Source organism: Festucalex cinctus, chromosome 17 (genome assembly GCF_051991245.1).
Source record: "Festucalex cinctus isolate MCC-2025b chromosome 17, RoL_Fcin_1.0, whole genome shotgun sequence".
Taxonomy (NCBI): domain Eukaryota; kingdom Metazoa; phylum Chordata; class Actinopteri; order Syngnathiformes; family Syngnathidae; genus Festucalex; species Festucalex cinctus.
Genome location: NC_135427.1, coordinates 19222348 through 19243622, shown reverse-complemented (window position 1 = coordinate 19243622; position 21275 = coordinate 19222348). Strand labels below are relative to the sequence as shown.

The 21275-nt window shown below is 42.3% G+C and overlaps 1 protein-coding gene across 3 annotated transcripts; it reads left to right on the top strand.

Annotated features, from left to right (window-relative positions):
- The first annotated feature begins 2943 nt into the window (after positions 1–2943).
- Positions 2944–4755, top strand: LOC144005562 (uncharacterized). Of its 3 annotated transcripts, none has more exons than XM_077503833.1 (3): positions 2948–3064; positions 3155–3208; positions 3805–4755. In XM_077503833.1, exons 1-3 carry the CDS (start codon positions 2974–2976, stop codon positions 4704–4706), a joined length of 1047 nt encoding a protein of 348 aa, XP_077359959.1. In that variant the 5' UTR covers positions 2948–2973; the 3' UTR covers positions 4707–4755. The 3 variants fall into 3 exon arrangements, with proteins under 3 accessions (XP_077359961.1, XP_077359959.1, XP_077359960.1); XM_077503834.1 differs by having other exon boundaries at positions 2972–3064; positions 3158–3208; XM_077503835.1 differs by lacking the exon at positions 3155–3208 and having other exon boundaries at positions 2944–3064.
- The last annotated feature ends 16520 nt before the right edge of the window (positions 4756–21275 follow it).

The window sequence follows — 21275 nt, the reverse complement described above, 5'->3', positions numbered from 1 at the left end:
CCCATTAAATTTAAAAACATGCATCCTACCTTGAGTAAATTGACTTGCCAAGACAGCCAAACTAAAAGCTGAGTTTCAAATGCCTAAATTCTCAAGTCAGTTTATCTTCTGACCCCGCCCCAACTAAGAATTTTAGTCCAAATTTAGTTTCTCGTTTCACTCTTCCAGGGTATTTCTCAAGTCAATTAGTCATTCTTACATTGCTGAGGGATGATTAAAGTAAAAACTTCAAATTCCACTGCCATGCAACAAATTTTCTCAGGTATGAGATGGGGGGAAAACTTCTCATCCTATGTTCTACTGTAGATGTATCAATAGCAAGGTTGAAAAGGTAACTCTTTTACAACCTGGCAGGTAGTCCCAAACCCTCAGCTCCAACTGCCCAAAAACAAGGGATTCAAGGGTGTTTTTACCCCGTATAACAAAGCGTATCCCAAAGATGGTGCCAATGTACCCTGGGGCAAAACCAGAATGTATTAAAGGGGAAGTCAATATGCTCTTTGCAGGCAAACTAGTGTAAATATACTGGTTAATATTGCATTAGTGGAAATTAATGGGTTAAAAGGCAAAATCCTAAAGTTATCAATATCAGAAGGCAGCCATTTTGCCTCTTGCTGTCAAGTGAAAATGACATCACAGCTTAGGTTCAGAAAACAGGTGAGCTGTGATTGGTCGTTGTCTCCTAGATGCCTCCCTGGAGAGGGGTTCCGGACATGTCCCGTTGGTAAGAGGCACCGGGGACAACTCACATCACACTGGAGAGACAGTAGCTGTTTCGATTCGTTTTTCACAAAAAAGCGATATTGTGCTATTTCGATAAAGTACAATTTCGACTTGTAGGTGTTTCCATTGAAGAGTGTTTCGCTTCTGAGGGGCAATTCTCATGTCTTGTCTCGCAAGATCTTGCAGCGCTGTAAGAGGTGCTCATGTTTACGGAAGACGCCTGGAGTAAAGATTACTTTAAAAACATCTCTGCCCTCATTGGGCAGGTTCGGGCATTTAGTGTTGTGTGTGTGTGTGCGTGCGTGCTTATCACACGTGTTATGGTGCGGACAGAACGGATTTCAACGACATGCGCCGAATGTTGCTGAATTGCTCATTGCAACAGCCATTTCTCATGCAAAAATATGGAACGGCAGCCTTGGCTGGATTGCTAAATCGCTTTGTGCTTAAAAAGACTTGTTATCCCTTCAGGAGGCAGTTCCGACACAAAAGCAAATGGCCCCGTATTTCCTACTTCCTTTCCTCCGTCACACGGCGGGGGTCACATGACTCAACTCAACTTTATTTATAAAGCGCTTTTTTTTCTTTTTTTTTTTTTTTAAGAGAGCTCAGAATTGTTCATTCGGCAGTCTTACCGATTCAACTTATCATCATTGCTCTCTCTCATTTTTTTTTTTTTTTTTTTTGTTTGCGTATGTGCGCATTTGTGTGTGTATGTGTGAATTTGTGCAAATTTGTAACCATTAATTCACCTAAAACCTAATAAAAATGTCATTACCCTTCATCTTAACCAGATACTTCAGTCATGCATGAAATTGAGCACTTCCATGTTTTGATTAATGCTTCAGGCATTATGAGAAGAGCATGTCAAATATTGACTGACACAAGATCTACCACATCGTCCTCCGTAATGTGGTGGCCCGGGTGGTGGCTAGGGATGTAACAATATCCAAACATCACGATACGATATTATCATGATAATTATCGTATCGTTATTTCATATCCTTCCTTCATACCTTCATATCACGATATTGTGCATTGGCGATAGTTAAAAAAAAAAAAAAATCGGGCTGGGCGATATGGCCAAAAAATAAAATCTCGATTTTTTTGCAGTCATTCGGGATGATTACGATTTTAATCGATTTTAACGTAATAAATCCAACAAATGTTGGCTTAAAGGTTTCATTTATTCAAAAATAATTCCTGTGCAAAATGTTCAGACACCAGTAACGTATACTGATTCAAGATCAGTTTTAAGGCAAAATTACATCACATAAAAGCATTTGGATGTAACAGAACATAAGTACAACAGCTTTTAATCATCCAGAAGACAAAATTTGATTTCACGATTTTGCAAATTTTCAACGATTCCATTTTTTAAAATGACGATGTATCGAATTAATTCGATTTATCTTGCTGTTTGCCACTATAGGATAAAGTATTTCTGGTGACTAAACTGTTAATTGTACCCAAAACCCTCCTTGTAAAATTTATAATGTACTTTTTTTTTTTTTTAAATAAATATCTCTTCCCTTTATTTTACAGTAGAGGAGAAGTTAGATTACACAACAATAGATTAATTCGCAATTGCACATATTGTAGGCATTCATTCACACACTATATACACTGATTTATAATATAAATCAAATCCCCAAAAAGATATTCTCCAAAGCCGGAGAGGTCATATATAATCAAACACTACATAGATGATGTTTTTAATGAAACACCCAAATCCCAGTCCAATCATTTTATTCAAATACCATCATCAGTTTTCTGTTGCACGAGTATTTCACTTTTTCATTTAAAACTGACACAACAGTATCTTATTTTTTAATGACGCTTTGCCTTTTTGCTGAATGTAAATAAATATACTTTTGTCCAGGAGAGGTCACCACACTGAATTGTGTCAAATGCCTCGAAGCACTGAACCATTTCAACACAATTGCTTCAGTGGTACAGAAAGCAGTGATGAAGCAGTGTCGTGACTCACCACACTGATTCGTGGCAAACGCTTCATGACACCGAACCATTTTAACACACTACTTCATATTGATTCACTGCTTCAGATAGCTTCCGTTTCTCCATCACAAACACACGGCCACCAGCACAACCAAGCACCAAAGCACTGCCATTATTTTTGGCGAGAGTTGCAAAGCGCACAGACCACTTGCGCTTTTATAGCAGATGACAGGTGACCACAGCTGCTGCTAATTGGCTATAATTAGCACCAGGTACCTGCTATAAAAGCTCATGTGGTCCGTCTTCTTCATTATTATCCCTGAAATGATGGCTGCTGTTTGGTTCTTGGTTGCGGTGGTGCATGTGCTCTTGCTTGACAAAGGTAATAGTTAGCAATTTGTTTATTTTAATCATGTTTGTATTTCAAAAAGTTTATTTCCCCAAATGCTGAAATGAGGCATTTGTTTTTCAGCAGGTGCTACATCAGATGAGTCCAATGTTGGCCTTAAAAAGGGAGCAGTGCTAGGTAACATTTGCTTAATCAAATCTGTTTGTGGTAACAAAGGACCTTGTTTACACGAAATCCGATTTAAATGTAACCACACAAATTTCTTACCGTTTAGGTAGTTTGTCCACACAGCGGCTCCGTTTCAGAGCTTGAAACTGATCACTTGCTGGGTTCCATGTAAACGGGACATGAGACTTGTTTTTTACAGATGCGACATCAATGATTTGTCACTTGAGGCGTTTAAACTTCTGCAGGCTTTGTGTTCTGTGTTGAAGCTGCAAAATAAAAGCAACGAAAAAAAATTGGGTATTTGGCCATTGGACTACCTAGTTTAATTTGATTGAAATGTGACTTCCTGAGCCAAGTCTAAACCAGAACAAAATTTGTGCAGGAATTGTTTAAAACTAGCATGTGCGATGTTTTCTTGGATGCTAAAATAATTTATCCAAAATTCACGTAAATTCTCTGTAGCATTACTTGCTCACCGGTTTATGGACATTGATTATGGCACAGTGGTTGGAAATCATTATTGTAGTGCCCTGTTTTTTTTTTTTTGTAATCTGAACTGCAATTTCTTTTTTTCTTCTCCACCACCAATTAATTTCAACTGGCAGCAAAGGATGATGCAGTGAGCCAGGACGACTACCCGGCCGGCCTCAACGTGAGCCAGGACGACTACCCGGCCGGCCTCAACGTGAGCCAGGACGACTACCCGGCCGGCCTCAACGTGAGCCAGGACGACTACCCGGCCGGCCTCAACGTGAGCCAGGACGACTACCCGGCCGGCCTCAACGTGAGCCAGGACGACTACCCGGCCGGCCTCAACGTGAGCCAGGACGACTACCCGGCCGGCCTCAACGTGAGCCAGGACGACTACCCGGCCGGCCTCAACGTGAGCCAGGACGACTACCCGGCCGGCCTCAACGTGAGCCAGGACGACTACCCGGCCGGCCTCAACGTGAGCCAGGACGACTACCCGGCCGGCCTCAACGTGAGCCAGGACGACTACCCGGCCGGCCTCAACGTGAGCCAGGACGACTACCCGGCCGGCCTCAACGTGAGCCAGGACGACTACCCGGCCGGCCTCAACGTGAGCCAGGACGACTACCCGGCCGGCCTCAACGTGAGCCAGGACGACTACCCGGCCGGCCTCAACGTGAGCCAGGACGACTACCCGGCCGGCCTCAACGTGAGCCAGGACGACTACCCGGCCGGCCTCAACGTGAGCCAGGACGACTACCCGGCCGGCCTCAACGTGAGCCAGGACGACTACCCGGCCGGCCTCAACGTGAGCCAGGACGACTACCCGGCCGGCCTCAACGTGAGCCAGGACGACTACCCGGCCGGCCTCAACGTGAGCCAGGACGACTACCCGGCCGGCCTCAACGTGAGCCAGGACGACTACCCGGCCGGCCTCAACGTGAGCCAGGACGACTACCCGGCCGGCCTCAACGTGAGCCAGGACGACTACCCTGTGGAGGACGATGTGCTAGATGTTGTGTCAGTGAGTATTTGACATGTACTCTTGTCATGATGGCTGAAGAATTAAAGACCTCAAAGTACTCAATTTCATGTAATTTCTTTTTTAATAGCTTTTAGCAGTGTTAATGCTAATTCCTCAAACATGACTGAAATTGTGTTCTCATTTAGAACCCTGAGACATTTTAGCTCATTCTGCTCTCCAAGCACCAGCCCCTTCCACCATGAGAAACCAAGCTGTTCGACATTGTCAGGTGTGGACCAACCCCTGCATCGCCTCTGGGCTGAATGCATTGGCCACTTTCTCTCAGATCTCCTTGGGCTAGTGACAAAAGTAGCCTTTACCAGTGAACATTCTGCCGAAATGAAATGTTATCCTTCACACTTGCAATTACAATTGCTAGTTTTTAAAATCCCACAAAGGTTCTGTCACTTGTGTGAACTACAAGTGAAACTGTGTGTTGAACCTGAGCAAATGGTGTTGTGGTCACTTCTGTAAGCAGCTGGTACCTGGTTCAAGACCTGCTCAGTTTTTTTTTTTTCTTTGTCTTCTCTCCTCCACGATTTCTTGTGGTAAATGGTCGTTTTGTTACAAATGTTAAATTGGCTTTTATCAAGTTGCGTGGCCGTTCAGAGGACTGCTCAAAGGTGGAGATAAGCAGCGGTCTTACCGGGGGTGTGGCAATCACACGGGGAGAGGTGGGGGTCTTGCTAAATCCAGCATTTTATTTTCAAGGGAGAAGAATAACCAGCAAAGCAATATCTGATTAAAAAGAAAAAAATACATAGCCATGTTAAAGGTAAGATTTAATCATATGCCGAGTTAACTGTGGAAGGGCTTAAAATGTGTTCCCTTTTAAAATAAAAATTCACACATTGAGTTCCTCCACATATTGACTCAGTTCAGTGCTGAATGAATAATACTGAGCTCTCAAAAGTACAAAGACTCCAAACATGCATATAAATTGGCTAAAATAGGCATAGAACATCTACCTACAACTGGTTAACAGGGTGCACAATTTTGTTTTGTTTTTGTAAAAGTGTTTCACTGCAAAAACACGTCTGCTTAATGAGATAAAATACACTTGTTAGTGTAAATTTATTAGTGACAAGTGAAATTAGCTGCCTGTGCAGTAAGATAATTTTACTCAGATTTCTTGAAATAAAAATGTGTAGATCTATAAATCTTAAAATGAGCTTTAAACACTTATTCTATGCAACAAATCAAGGAAATTAAATCTTAAAATAAGCCAAACTTTTTTTTTTTTAGGTAGTTAAATGGCCTTATTTCAAGTGAAAATTTTTTTTAAAGCATACAACTATTTGTACTGTAAGTTGACTGTCAAACAGGGAGATGGCACCATTTTTAATTGCATTTGGTTCGACTCAGCCTGGGAATAAATGAACCCACAACCTCTGAGTCTGAGGGTAGACTACCACTAGACCACAGAGCTGGTAGCCTGTTTACTGGAAGGAGATAATGAGCTTAGTAAGTATGACAAACCCAGGAAATTGGTTACAATAAAATGCAACCTGTGTGTTGTAGGGCTGTGCAATTAATCAAAATTCTATTTCAATTATACTCCACAATATACAAAATCAGTATAATTGTAAAAAAAAAAAAAAAGGTTAAGACTAATATTGAGCTGTTTAAATTTATACATTTGCACCTATTTTTTTTTTTTTTTTTAAATAACTATTCAATTTAGTTTCATCCAAAGGGAACTTACAGAATATCTGACAATTTTATTTTGAGTAAAAATAACTTTTCAGATTCTTACAGCATTTTAGCTTAGTGTGCGTAAAAAAATAACCAATTTTAAGGTTTACAAACTAAGTGAGAAATAAAAGACAATCTTAAAACAAGATTAATAATCTTGGAAATTCTGCGATTGCATAGTAAATAATTATAAGATCAATAAGACTATGGCTTGATATAAGCGTTTAAGTCTAGGTTAGATAGCTTAACCCTTGTGCCATTTGCTTAGCCAATTATGTAAATTAGGAGTTGATTGTGCAGGGGGGGAAAAAAAAAAAAAAAAAAAAAAAAAATGAGCCACGACTTTGGAAAACTGGGGGACCGTCAAAATGCGAGTGTGCCAACATTTCTCAGCCATTGCATGAGGGAGATAACTATTATAATATCCCTGGAATCGGCGTTAGCCAACCGCGTAACATTAATGTATATTATAAGTGACATTTTTGGACCGATTGGACACTGCATGTATTTTATTGCAATTTCCGTGATTTCTGCATGAAATCCTTCTATGGACATTCCTCGACGGTGCCATGGGCATGAGAAAGATTTTGCACCCCAAATCCACCAGGTGGCGGTAGATGACAATTAATGATTTTCCTTGCAATCCCACTCCTTGTACAAACTGTTTTCTCTCCGGATTGCATGCTCGTGCATCCTCGTGCATCCTCGTGGATGTTCGTGCACCTTCGTGGGTGCTCGTGCACGCGCGTAACTTGCAGGAACATTGAATTGCACAAGTTACTGACTGAAGTTTAGTGTCATTTGAAATCATACAGTTGTGTGGATGCGTGTACAGTGCACACACGATTTGAAATCGTGCACTCTCATTTGGTCGAGACATCAGTCGCTTTACTTCTAACACAAGTTCAAAGCGTACACCTGGACAACCCAATAAACTGTCCCCGATATCCGACCTGTGGGCTAAATGGACTGAAATCCTCCCCAAGTTGTTCAACCCGGGAAGGGACATTTGTGTGGACGAACAGCTTGTCTCCTTTAGAGGCCGCTGTTCGTTCAAGCAGTACATTCCCTCAAAGCCGGCCAAATATGGGATCAAAGTGTGGGCTGTCTGTGATGTGGAAACATCGTATGCACTCAGTCTGGAAGTGTACACGGGAAAGCCGCCAGGGGGCCCACGTACTCTAAACGTTGGGATGAACGTGGTGCTCCGTCTGTGCAACCCCTATGTGGGACACACAGTTACGTGTGACAATTTTTTTACATCCATTCCGCTGGCGGAACAGTTGAGAAAAAAAAAATTGCACTCGTGGGCACACTGAGGAAAAATAAAAAGGAGCTCCCGCCAGCACTTCTGAGGTGTGCAACTCGGCAGCCACTCTCAAGGTGAGTTTTTTCTTTTTCTGTTGTATTCTAATCTGGCTGTTGCATTTCTGTTTATGAAAAGTGCTATATGAATAAACTTTTATTTGTATTTCATTCCAGCTTGTTTGCATTCACTCAGCATATGACAATTGTGTCATATATGCCAAAAAAAAGCAAAAACGTGCTTGTGCTCAGCTCTAAACATCGTGAGCCAGTGGTCACCAAAGGAAAAGGCAACAAACCTCAGATTATTCTGGACTATAATAAATGCAAGGGTGCATTGGACCACCTGGACCAGGTAAGCATAAATACTTTTTTTTGGTCAAAGCTTTATATCACAGCTATCTTCTCTGATGTCATCTGATGTTTTTTATTGTCTTTTTTTTTTTTTGCAGGCTTGTGGCACTTACTCCTCCCGCCGGCGGGCGTTGAGGTGGCCCATGTGCCTTTTCTCGCACATGCTGGACGTATCATCATACAACGCTTATGTCCTGTTTTCACATGTGGAGCCAACCTGGAATGAGCGGAAGCTGTATAAAAGACGGCTCTTTCTCTGTGAGGTGGCAAAGGCGCTCGTCACTCCGGAGATCGAGAGAAGAATGCAAAACGCACAATCCAACGTACATGGTACAGCAGCTGCCCCAGAAAGGCCACTGAGGAGAAGGCGCCAGTGCGGGCTGTGCACAAAAAAACTGCAGGCGTCACACTCGTGTGCCAAATGTGGAGTTGCAATTTGCAACGCCCACTTGAAGAGACATTGTTTGAACTGTTAAAAAAAAAATGTAGTTATTAGTTAGTTGGTTAGTTAGTTATAGTATAGTTGTAGTTATTGTAGTTATAGTTGTTGAAAAAAAGTAGTTATAGAAATGTATCTATTGTTGTTATTGTTATTGTTGTTATTATTGTTATTATTGATTGTTCTAATTACATAAATTCTGTTCACTCTAAATTCTTCATAGTTGTGACTGACCATTTCAACCATTGTATGACATTTTCCACATACATACACAATATAGGGCATATTTAGTTCTAGTCACAACACAGTTGAACATTTTGAGTGGTTGGAAAAAAAATGAGTTCAGTTATCACACCTCAAAGTAGCATTACATATTTGGCTATAATAATTGCGAGGGGGGTGTTCTGGGTTAAATTGCCATTGTCAAAAAATTTGTCATGCATTGAAAAAATTGTTGTTATAACTTATTACATTATTCAAAGCTCTAATTATGTCATATGAAGTATTAATTTTTTATTTATTTTTTATACATGTATACAGCACAGTTCGTTTTCTTCATAGTCCATTCTTTGGGCTTGTATTGTCCTAAGAGGGGGGAATACATAAAAAAATAAATAAAACTTCATATGTATGGATAGTTCTGATGCCAATGAACATTTTGAGTGGTTGGAATAAAAAAAATATTAAAAATTGACTTAGTTATCACACCTCAAAGGAGCATTACATATTTGGCTAAAATGTACTCTTCGAGGGTGTTCTCAGTTAAATTGCCATTGTCAAAAAATTTGGCATGCATTGAAAAAATTGTTGTTATAACTTATTGCCTTATTCGAAGCTCTAATTATGTCATATGAAGTATTAATTTTTTATTTATTTTTTATACATGTATACAGCACAGTTCGTTTTCTTCATAGTCCATTCTTTGGGCTTGTATTGTCCTAAGAGGGGGGAATACATAAAAAAAAAAAAAAACTTCATATGTATGGATAGTTCTGATGCCAATGAACATTTTGAGTGGTTGAAATAAAAAAAAATGTAAAAAATTGACTTAGTTATCACACCTCAAAGTACAATTACTTATTTGGCTAAAATGTACTCTTCGAGGGTGTTCTGAGTTAAATTGCCATTGTCAAAAAATTTGGCATGCATTGAAAAAATTGTTATAACTTATTGCCTTATTCGAAGCTCTAATTATGTCATATGAAGTATTAATTTTTTATTTATTTTTTATACATGTATACAGCACAGTTTGTTTTCTTCATAGTCCATTCTTTGGGCTTGTATTGTCCTAAGAGGGGGGAATACATAAAAAAAAAAAAAACTTCATATGTATGGATAGTTCTGATGCCAATGAACATTTTGAGTGGTTGAAATAAAAAAAAATGTTAAAAATTGACTTAGTTATCACACCTCAAAGTAGAATTACTTATTTGGCTAAAATGTACTATTAGAGGGTGTCACTGATTCCAAGGCACAAGGGTTAAATTTGCAGTGCAATGCCAAGTTGAGCAATTTTAGTCCAACACAACTAGCTATGTAGCAAAACTAAAGGAAAACTTCCTTAAGCTATGCGGAGACGGGGAACACAAGAACACAATGCTTTACAAATTCAAAGATGGTGAGAGCCAAATTCAATGAAAAGGCTGCTCTCCCTGTTCATTTTGCTAAGTCTTAAATTAGAAAAAAATATAAATGTAAAGATGGGCTCCAGAGTGGCCAACGGAGAGAAATTAAACCATTGTACTCATTATTACCAACATTAGCTATTATTCCTCTCAAAATAGATACACTGACAACCACTATCTATTATTTTGTCTTTTTCACATTGTGTCCTCCATGTTTTGTGAGTGTAAAGAAAATTAAGTTTTCAAATGTAGGGAATAAAGGTTGTCAACTTCCGCTTACCCGCAGGACTTAAATCGGGAAATATGTCCTGATCGACTCTCCAATCAATGGGTCAGTAATTCCCCTTTTCCCTCACCGGCTCTAAGGCGTCAAAGTGAGGGGACGAGAATTAGTTAAGCCGATATATCGAGGTGGACTCACCTAGGTTTGTTCACTGTCTTCTTATCATGAGGCCAATCCGTTTTCATCCACCTATTACTCCTGAATGAGCAACCACACAGAACCCAGGAATAACAAACTGAACACCTCACTTACTTGGCAGCTCCACTTCTCTTAGTTGTTTGCATTTGTTATTGACCTAGTCTTTTAATAATCCTTGTTAGGATCATACGGACTTGTTTCACATAAAGCAGGAGTATTTGACATCATTAATATAAATGGAAACATTCATCAAATATTGTTAAAATGCACTTACCTCTTTTCCAAACGTCCGTTGCTGCTGTCCGTCTCGAAGGAAAATAATGAGGTCTTATCAAATGACCTGGACTTACCAAAACGTCCCAAAAATAATAAAACAAAAATCAAATCAAATAAAGAAACTTAAGTTCAAGATCAACGGTCTTATAAAATGACCAATGACTCATAAAATGTCAAAAAGAACAGAACAAAACCGAAAGAAACAAATAAAATAATTAAATCAAAGATTGTCTTTCAATTTTTTATTTCGATAATAACAGGAATATAAAAACAATTTTTAAATTCTTTAATGCGCATTCGCCAAACACAAGGCGCAATTATAAATTTCAAAAATCACAAATACAATCAAAATTAAAATTGATAAAATATAAAATGAAATAGGAAAAGGGAAATCAAACATAATCCTATAAACCTTTGAATAGAGCCTTCTAAGATTGATCACTTCTCTAAAGAGCTCAAGACCTAAATTTAAAATAAGACGTTTTTGGCTAAAAATAAATGTGAAGATATGGGAGTGTATTAAATGGCTCCGTCCCTACACGCGATTTACCGTTCATAACTTCCTTTTAAACATCTTATTTATTAAAGCGTTGTACATTACCCAATTTGGTGAGAAAAGTCCCCGCTCGCAGCTAACAGCCAAAGGTCCTCCGAGAAAAACCTAAGTCCTATCACTCTGCTGAACAGTTCTCTAACAACACACTCCTTACAGGTCTAACGCAGGAACAAGTCGATGGATATCGTCGACGGAAGAGCCTCGATCCTCACAAGGAACGAACTTTTATAACCTTGGTTGCGTGTCACAGCTTCCTCTTGGTGAAGGTGTCCTTCCGCAAGTCTTTTCAGTCACTTGTAGTCCCTTTGCATATCGATGCGCTGAGACAAGTTAGGGCATGTTGGGACGTGTTAGGGCATGTCCACAGTCACATACAGTTGAGTGAGTGACAAGCACATAACATTGGAGCTCATTCTTTACACAAACGCACACAGGAAACTGGTTACTAAGCTACGCACACCACAAAGCTTAATCAGTTCCTGTTTAAACAAAAACACATTTCAGCCTACGTGGGGCTATATGCACCCATATGCACGTGGGGCAATATATCCATCTTACGTGGGGCAATATGCTCATCCTACGTGGGGCACTGCGCCATCTTACGCTGCCAAAGTCTAGGCTGCAATTCAATATGGAGCCAAAAAAGTCCCTATTACAATTCTAACGGTCCTGGCTCTTATTTGATATTTACAAACATCAAATCAATAACAATATATGATAATGTTCTAAACATAACTATGCAAGCATGAATAACATGTATATACATGACATGTTAAATCCCAAACCTCTCAGGGAATCTCAACAGGTTGATTCTTTTTCATTTGTTACACATCTTGTATGACAATGCTGAGAGAAAACATCTTTTCATACAGGCAATCTTGACACTCAATGCAATTACAGCAATCTCATCAGTGATAATAAACAGTATCGCGTGTAATTAAAAGAAAAGAAAAGACAGCAAGGTTTCACAGTGGCTTCAATGTGCTGTAAGCATTGATCCATATTTCAGGTTAACAATTGTCGAGTAAAAATTGTATTTTGTGTGTGCTATCACTCAATTCAGGATACCTTTGTTTATTTATTTAACCGTGGGGCTCTATCACTACAACGTGGGGCCACCTACTCTCTTTAACTTGTGGCTTGATAAGGTTCAAACCGTGGGGCAAAACAAAATCACAACGTGGGGCAAAACAAGTCCACTACCTGGGGCAAAACAAGACTGGTGTTCTCGTGGTGTGCTTGATAAGGTTCAAAACGTGGAGCTTACTTAAGGTTAATATGGGCCTTGCTAAAGGATGACCTATCCTTGCTAAGCAGGCGGCTCCGGTTGCTTAGGTTTGGCGGCATCTGGTGGTTACCTTGAGGTACTACACCCAAAGGCCAAAACATGATCATATCTGCCCTATAGACACCAATTCCCTGATCTTATGGACACCAATTGATCTCTAATTTTAGAATTGAGTTCAGTCCATAATTCGTCATCTAAACGTACATGATATGGCGCTCCATCCGACCCACACGATCCCACTCAATTCAACACCCCCTCCTAGAGATCACGGGTGTCACTCATGCAAATCAGCCGCATATCCAGCTCACCATCCAACCCCATCAACCACACCTCATCCACCCCTCCGTCATCGCCCAACGGGGACGCCGGGGAGTCAGAAGGCATGGAGACGGACGAAGGATCAGGGAGTGGAGACCACAGGCTGAAGTTACCTATCATTAGGGAGGGCGACAACGCAGCCAACGAGTCCTCATCCTCGCTATGCACAACCACCGGGTCATCAACAAATGATGAAACCGCGGGGGAGGCTGGTCTCAACAGTGGCATGATCTTACCAACTGGAGCCTCCTGTCGGGCGGCACTGGACTCCCCAGGCTCGTCAACCCGGTCCAGGGAGGGCGAGGGGGCCGTCTCAGGCGCGCAGGGTCGCTCCTCCCCAACTCGAACTCTACCACACCCGGCACGCTCACCAGGTCTGGCCGTCTTCCTAGGAGTGGCGGCTACACAAAAGCCAGACGGGGTATTGAAAGTCAAGCGTCGAGTACCGTCAGGCAGGCGCCATACCATGCGCATCAAAGGGACAGTGCTCCCGATGAATACACATTCTTTGTTAACATGATAACGTATATCTTTTATTGGACTTTGAACCAAACCTTCCAACTTACATGAGCTCGCGAGGTCAGCAAAGCTAGGCCATTTCCAAATTTTACTCATGGCTGAATCAAAAAGATCACATAAATAAGTCATATAAAGCCCATCGGGTATAAGCCACATTTCCTCACCCACACCCTCTGGGGACAAAGGATAGCAGCAGTGCCCATAGAAAACGTCTCCAACTACCCAGGCTGAGAAGAGAAGGAGATCGCTTCCACAAAAGACACACCGCGGCTCATCCTGGTTATCCTGGTAAACACACAAATACAATTCGACAATTCTTAAACCTGAGGAGAGCCGGCAAGATTGCGGCTCCCTATATGTACAGGTCGATCCTGATCTAAATGATCATCCGCACCCACTCTGTCGAGAGAATGCGGAATGCCACTACGCCGAGAGAGCGAGGGTGTGGTCGCTCTCCGAGTAGCGGAACCTTTTGGCGGGAGAGTAAAAAAAGCTGCATATGTAAAAAACCAAACTACTAAAACTAATTGGTCGACCAGGCGCAACCAAAGGAGAATTGAAATTATTCCCCAAACCATACCCCATAATATTAGTTTAGCTGTTCGCCACACCCAAACCCCGCTGCCCGTAGCCACAGGGTTCTTTTGAAGGCGAACCACCATATTCATGATGTAGAGAGCCATTGCAATGGCCAATACACCTTCTAATACAACTGCTCCATATAAAACCTCAAAAATCTTGATAGAGGTTATATCTAAACAAATCCAGCAAACCAAGAGGAAAGCTTCTGCTACCCCTCTCGGAGTTTTATAATCTATTCTAATTCGGCCATGCATATACACAATGAAGCATCCTAGTCCCAGTGTGTATGTACAAAACACAAAGCGCAACACCAATACCTTGATAACAGCTATTATCAAAATAATGGGTCGAGTTAGCTGACAAAAATCCCATTGTCCAGTACAGCAATAAAGAAGCCATATTATAAAAATCATCCAATATTCAGCTTCACTACTTACATTCTGAAGGGCGCCTGGTCTCCCTTTAGTACCATTAACAGTACCGCACGCCATGGTCATGTGTAGTTTTACTGTTCCGCCAAAAAGTGTCAGTGAGGATTGAGGAAGACAGGGCTGGGGCGTTGCAGTTATAGTCTGGTCGATCCCGCCCTCTTTTGCAGCCCCTCCTCAATGCTCAATAACCTCCTCTTCGTCGCCCCTCCCCAATTTTCCTGCAGCTCTTTGGCCAAAAGCTGAGCTTTTACCTTATTTGGTAAGGTTTTCTTTTTGAGAATTTGGCGAGGAAATAACGACAAAGTTCCTCTTTTAACAATTAAAAAAGCTATCACCGCTGATAGAACAATTCCTAAACCTAGCAGGAACCAAAGTCCCACTTCTTGTACTAAATTATATAGCCCGGTACTTATCCCAGTAAACGCCGTCTCCGCCACATCTTCCACAACTCCAACGGCTGTTGAGGCCACAGTTTTCACTACACCCCTTATTGCCAATCCTATCCTCTCAAACCATGTACATACATGTTCCCCTTTATGATTATACTCGTCACTGTGTCCACAATGCAGCCATCTTTCAGTAGGTTCGTGGCATGTGCCCGGGCCATAAATCTTATTAAATCCCAACCAATCAAATCCTGTAACTATGTCTCCTGAACAAAGGCTTTTCCTAAATGCGTGACCTTCTAATATCTGCATAATAGAGTCAGGAGGCTTTGGGATAATTTTAAGTCCTACCATTTTAGACAATTCCTTATCATTGTCCCATCGCGCGCAATAATCTCTTCCTGCCGCCTGGCTCCGAATCCATCTATTACTATTATCTTTAATCCATACCGCTCCCTCGATATTGGCGTATTCTGCATCGCGGTAACGCGGAGTACAAAAATTCTTAAACCGGGATTGAACATTGAAACAAGGTACACGTGCTAATACAATTGTACAGTTTTTAAAATCTTTCCCGGAACTACCTCCCGTACACACCATCTCCCATGGCCTTGGATTAGCGTATAAGGCTGGTCTCTCAACGTCAGGCCAAATGTCGTTCTCTTTAGAATACACTGTCGCCATATATTGGTATTTAACCCAATAATTGTCCGACTCTCCTAAGCAAGGTATTACATCCTTAACCACTTCATCTTTATTGAGCCCCCACCACGTCTTACTCTCGTCTCTCGTATGTATTTCTTTCCAAGCTTGCAACACCCCTTTAATCGTTAAGTTTGTTTTCAATCCTGTACAGTTATAAATCCAACGAGTCAAAGGTGGCGTTCCTATTTCTACCAAGGGGCATCGCGGTGAAATACCACTTACCCAATCCTTCTCATGCAATCTGTTAAACATTCTTAGTGCTACGCATCGGTCAATTTTATCAAAATCACCCTTCGGAACATTATGTAAATCATCCGGCGTAGGAATGCGTTGAGCCCACATTTGTACCCGTCTTATATTTAGTACAGTTATTTTCACAGTCTTATTAAAGGTTGATTCCAACACATACGTACCCCTTTTCCATATCCATGGAAAAGAGTTATTCAACCACTCTTCGTGTTTCACTTTTATCTTCTTTTCACATAGTGCGTTTTTAACACTCATTGCAAAAAGGTGAGTAAGCAAGGTACTCGCGTCACCTCTTATCCCTCCTCCGGGGAGGGTAAGACTACTACCGCTATCCGCATAGCAAAACATGTGGTAGGGCACGGGACAATACCTCATCATATTCCAATCACAATGGCTATTATTATAATACGACTGGGCCTTACTTAACCTAACCCTGCATCCTGGCCGTCTCTTCATTACTTTATTAACTTTATTTATTTTATTTATTACTTTTATTGGAGGTGTAATTGGTGGGGTCCTCCCAACCCTATTCCTTCCAAAAATAGTCGCGGCGTATATCATCCTACGTATTCTATTATGTGACCGGGTCTTATTCAATCCAACCCTATACCTTGGCCGTCTCTTTTTAACTTTCCTTGGTGGGGGCTTTTTGAACCCCTGCATTCCAAGAAATTTCGGTGAGGCGAAAATCGTTCTACGTATTCTATTAGCATGGTGGATTCGTGAGGGTGGCTCCTCTGACGACAAAGCCAAAGCCCCCAATTGATAAGTTACTGCTTGTTTAATAACCTTAATCGCCCTTGGCCTTCTAAATTTTCTTAGCCTTCGTTGATGAAAAACTACAGGGTACTTACCCAATGCTGGAGTCGGAGTACCTGGCAGGTAACCGCCGGTCCCGTTGGCCCCTGGTCCTTCAATGGTCCCGTTGGTTCCTGGTCCCCTGCATCGAAAAGTTAAACAGCTCCAACATGGTTCCCATTCCGGCCGAAGTTCGGTACAAGTGTCATTTCGTGGGGCCGCGGGGTAAATTCTGAAATCCGGGTCGTCAGGGTCTGTCTTCACCCAGTACCCTCCTGTCGCATCTGGCAACCTTGCACAATATTCGTTGAGGTACCAAGAAGGATCTCCTTCTCCAATTTGGACCCAATTTTTCCTAACGTTTCTTTGCTCTAGCTTTTCCAAGCATAACAAGGTAATATTGACCGTAAAGTCGTTCGCTGTGCTATCAATCCGGTAAACTACTCGAACTTTACACTTACTCTTTGATTTTACAGGGTACGTCGTGCTCCTTCTTAAAATCTTCATGGATTCATTATAATAATATGTTTTGTTGAAGGTGATGCGGAGGTAGGAATTCACGAGGGCAGTTCTCTCTCTCCTCCAACCTTCCTCACAGGGACTGTCAGTTCCGGCACCGCAGGCTTCCCTCTTCGGTCCTTCCGTCCTCTTCCATTCCTCACTAACTTGCATCACCTCTACTTTCCAGCACGTTTGGTTGGCTATTTTAGTGTTGCCATACCGTATGTCGACCAAGTCGATGGGATTAATCGGAGCCATGTTGTCGAAGCTGAACCTTCGCCTTCTCTGCGCTCGCAGCCCCAACAAACAATAAATCAATGTTATTACTATCAAGCAAAGTATGGTGGCCAGCCAAACCCTTCCATACACCCAGCGTCGTCTTCGACGGATGACAGGAACGTTCATGTAAACTCTGTCAGCTTCAGGTTGTTCATGAACGGTGTCCAATGGGTCTTCATCTGTAGGAATCTCATAGGGGTTCTCAACCCTGTTCCCACCGCTGCCACCACACTCTGGTTGGCGTGTAATTGTTCCTATATTGGCGTAAGCATGCGGCTCTCCTCCTACCTCTAAAGTCAAAGGGTGAGGCAAGTTTAAAGTCGCAGGTCTAGGTATTTCATACAACGGGGTATCATAACCTGGAGGACTCCATCCTTGGTTCTCAAACCTTACCCTGTTCTTGGCTGGACCAAGTTTTCCAGGTATCACTAATTTACCCCCGCTGTCGCCAAAACTTTGATCTTCCTCCATCGCTTCCTCGTAGCTACGTTTCATACTCTCTACTGACGGTTCTATCTTTTGTGGACTACTAAGCTCTAAAACCACATTGGCTCCTCCCCCTCTACCTTGGGGGTTGGCCTTCGTTATACAGTTATCTTATTCTTATTTAAATTGCCTCTATTGACCACTGAGCCAAATACATTCTAATTTTAATTAAAAGGGGTTTCCAAATCCACTATATTATGCCCAATTTCCCCCGCACCTCTTAAACTTTCTACTTACTTATTTCCATCGTCTTTGGCCCTCAATTTAGCCAACCTTTCTTGCATTTGATTCCGTTGAAATTCTCGATAATCAAACAACAAAGCCGTTGAGGGTCCTGGTGACTCCTGTTGTTCGAGAATCACGGGGGTCTGGTCGGACTTCTGTAATGTGCCTTCAATTTCCTCGATTCTTTTATCTAAATCCCTAATTATTTCCCTTAATTCCTTTTGCCCGGAGGCCTCCTCCTGAGATTGTTGAACTAAAGACACCCAATATGGTCTAAACCGACCTAGATCCTGGAAGAGAAGGTGCAAAGACGGTATTAATGCTCTAAAAATATTCTCTACCACTGCCCTAGTCGCCTCCAACCTATCTATTCGCATCCCCAGCTCAGCAATCTTGTCTTCCATCTCCTTTCGTTGCTACTTTTCAGCGAATGTGGAGGGCTGTGGGTCCTGGTGCCTGTTCCAAAAGCGTGACAGGACTACCTTAAGGACCTTGTGCTCCTTCACCTCATCAGCCTCGCTATCTTCGCTCGCCTCGCCTTCGTACCCTTTTCCTTCCGGCTCCTCCTCGTTAGAGGAGGGGCTCTCACTTATCTCTAGCTTTTCCCTCCACTCCGCTTTCGACCCTGCGGCTGGAGTTTCCGGTACAACTCCCTTTTCCGGTTGCTCCTGTTGAGGAAGAACGGAATGGGGGGCTTTTCTACACATTTCTGCCAATTTTTTCCATTTAGGTGAATTATTATACCGCCATGGATTTTTCTCATAAAATTTAGGGCATCCACGCAAAGACCAATGCTTTTTGTGGTAGCCTAACAAGTTTCCTTCTCCGGTACAACCCGGATAGGGACATCCTTTCCCCTTATACTTCTTTGGGCGATCCCTGAGGTCAAAGTCTCCCTTCGACCTGGGTGCCTTGTGTTCATCCTCTTCTAATGAACTCACATTACATTTTTCCAGCTCTCTTGTGGCCACCTGAGCCAATGCCAACAACTTCTCATTACCCTTAGGCTTTACTTCTTCATCTCCACTCTCACTACTATGCCTTCTTGTCGGCCTAGTACCAACGTATTCTCCATAAAAAGTACAGTTGGGGTGTAACCGTTTGGCTTCCTCCTCTGTACTCATCGACACTGCCATCCCTAACGAGTATATTCCCCCGTAGGGTTTCATAGCCATCATTACTTTTACTTTCAACCAATATATCGGGTCCCCCAAAACCCATCGTCGCGGCATCGCTGGACTCATTTTTACTACTACTGTTTTAGCTTTATATTCCATTCTATCCAATGTAGTCCCCTTTACTATATGACTACCTTCCATAGCGCTAATATTCACTGCTTTCTCTTGCGGGACATCCGGCAATGTTTCCATTGAAATGTCCCCTCGAGCCAAAGCAACATTGATTAGCGTGGGCCAGGGGGTTCTTGGTTCCCCCCCACTAAACACAGGTTCAACGTGAACTAAAGTTGGCACCGCTTCCGAGCCAACAATTAATGGAGCCAAGCCATACTTACCTCCATGCGGTGGCCAGTTATTGTAAAGCAGTGCCTGGAACCTCGGGTCGCGAGTCCTCTCGTTTACTTCCATCGGCCAATAGGTCAGCAACTCGGAACTTAGCGACTTTATCGGGGTTTCTGCTCTAGTTAACTGCCATCCCTCGGCCTCTCCTGCTCTCACTAGTGAACCTTTTCCCATTCTCATCCTACAATGTAGGCAATACAGTATGCTCTCCCCGTCCCACAAACATTCACAATGCTGTGCCTCTGTATTCTCTTGCGGGGCTAAGTCCCACTGAGCATACGCTTTTATCCTAGGTAGGCTTTTTATTCTACAGTATCCACACACCTGTATTTCAAGCACCTTAGCCGGGCCTATTTTACTCAGGTCTGGCTTAAAGCCATCTACCCAATACTTATTGGCTATATTCCACTGTTCCCTCGACTCCTCGTTTCCACTGCAAATTACACAGGTCGAGACAGCCGGTTGCCAACTAAAATCTTCCACTCTATTACTAATATATCCTCTCACTGCATTCATCCAAAGATTAAATGCCTTACCGACCATTATCACCTTCTCCGTCCTCCGCACTATGACAGCTCCCTTCATCATAACGAGCCTGACAAAGTCCGGAGGGACTGGTTCCATTTTTAATTATTTGTCTTACTCCTTAACTTCAGGCTGAATTAACTGGTATCGGTTTTAGCTGCTCTACCCCTTGGAGTCCCTTCTTTTTCAATCGCACTGTATTTCTGTCTAAAATTTCTTCAACGATGTCAAATTGGTCATATTTCGCTTTCACTGCCTGACTATCAGAAGGACCATGAGATTTTATCCACACTCTCTGTCCTACCTGAAATGGACACTTTCCCTTTTGAGGGTGTTGTGTGCTTTGCATCCGTCCTACCTCAGGGGCGACAAAGGGGCGCTGGTTCAATTCCTCTGAAGGGGAAGGTCTATCTGCTCTGCTCCTCCCATTCAGATCCTTGACCAACTCCACCAGTTTCTCACTCCATTCTTTTCCATTAGCATTTTTCCCAAGCCAACTTTTAACTAGACCAATGGTCCTTTCAGCCACGCCGTTAGCTTGAGGGGTGTAGGGCGGCGAATAAGTTCTTATTATTCCCCACTTCTGACACCACCTGTCTATTGTAGCGTTTTTGAAATGAGTTCCATTGTCAGTTCTTAACTCTCTCGGTATGCCTAACCACATACAACCTTCTTCTAATGTTTTCAGCACGCTATTAGCATTCGCATTACGTACAGCTTTTAAACCAAAATGTCCTGACATCGAATCAACAAGCACAATAAGATATTTCTCACCTTTAGTGCCGCTTACTCCCATGGGGCCTGCTACGTCCATGCAAACTGATGCCCATGGAACAGTGCTTTTAATCGTCAATCCGTCCACTCGCTGTCCTCGGCGTCCCGCATTATACTTATTACACAACTCGCAATTTCGTATAACTGAATGGATTTTCTTTTCTGGGATCCAAAGTTCCAGTTTTTCCAGCTCCCTTTTTGTGGGCAAGGCACCTCCATGGCCTAGCGCTTCATGTACGGCCTTAGTCACCTCACACACAAATTCATTTGGGACCACTTTTCCTCCTTTGGGAGTATTGTCCCATTTTTCTGCTCCTACAATTA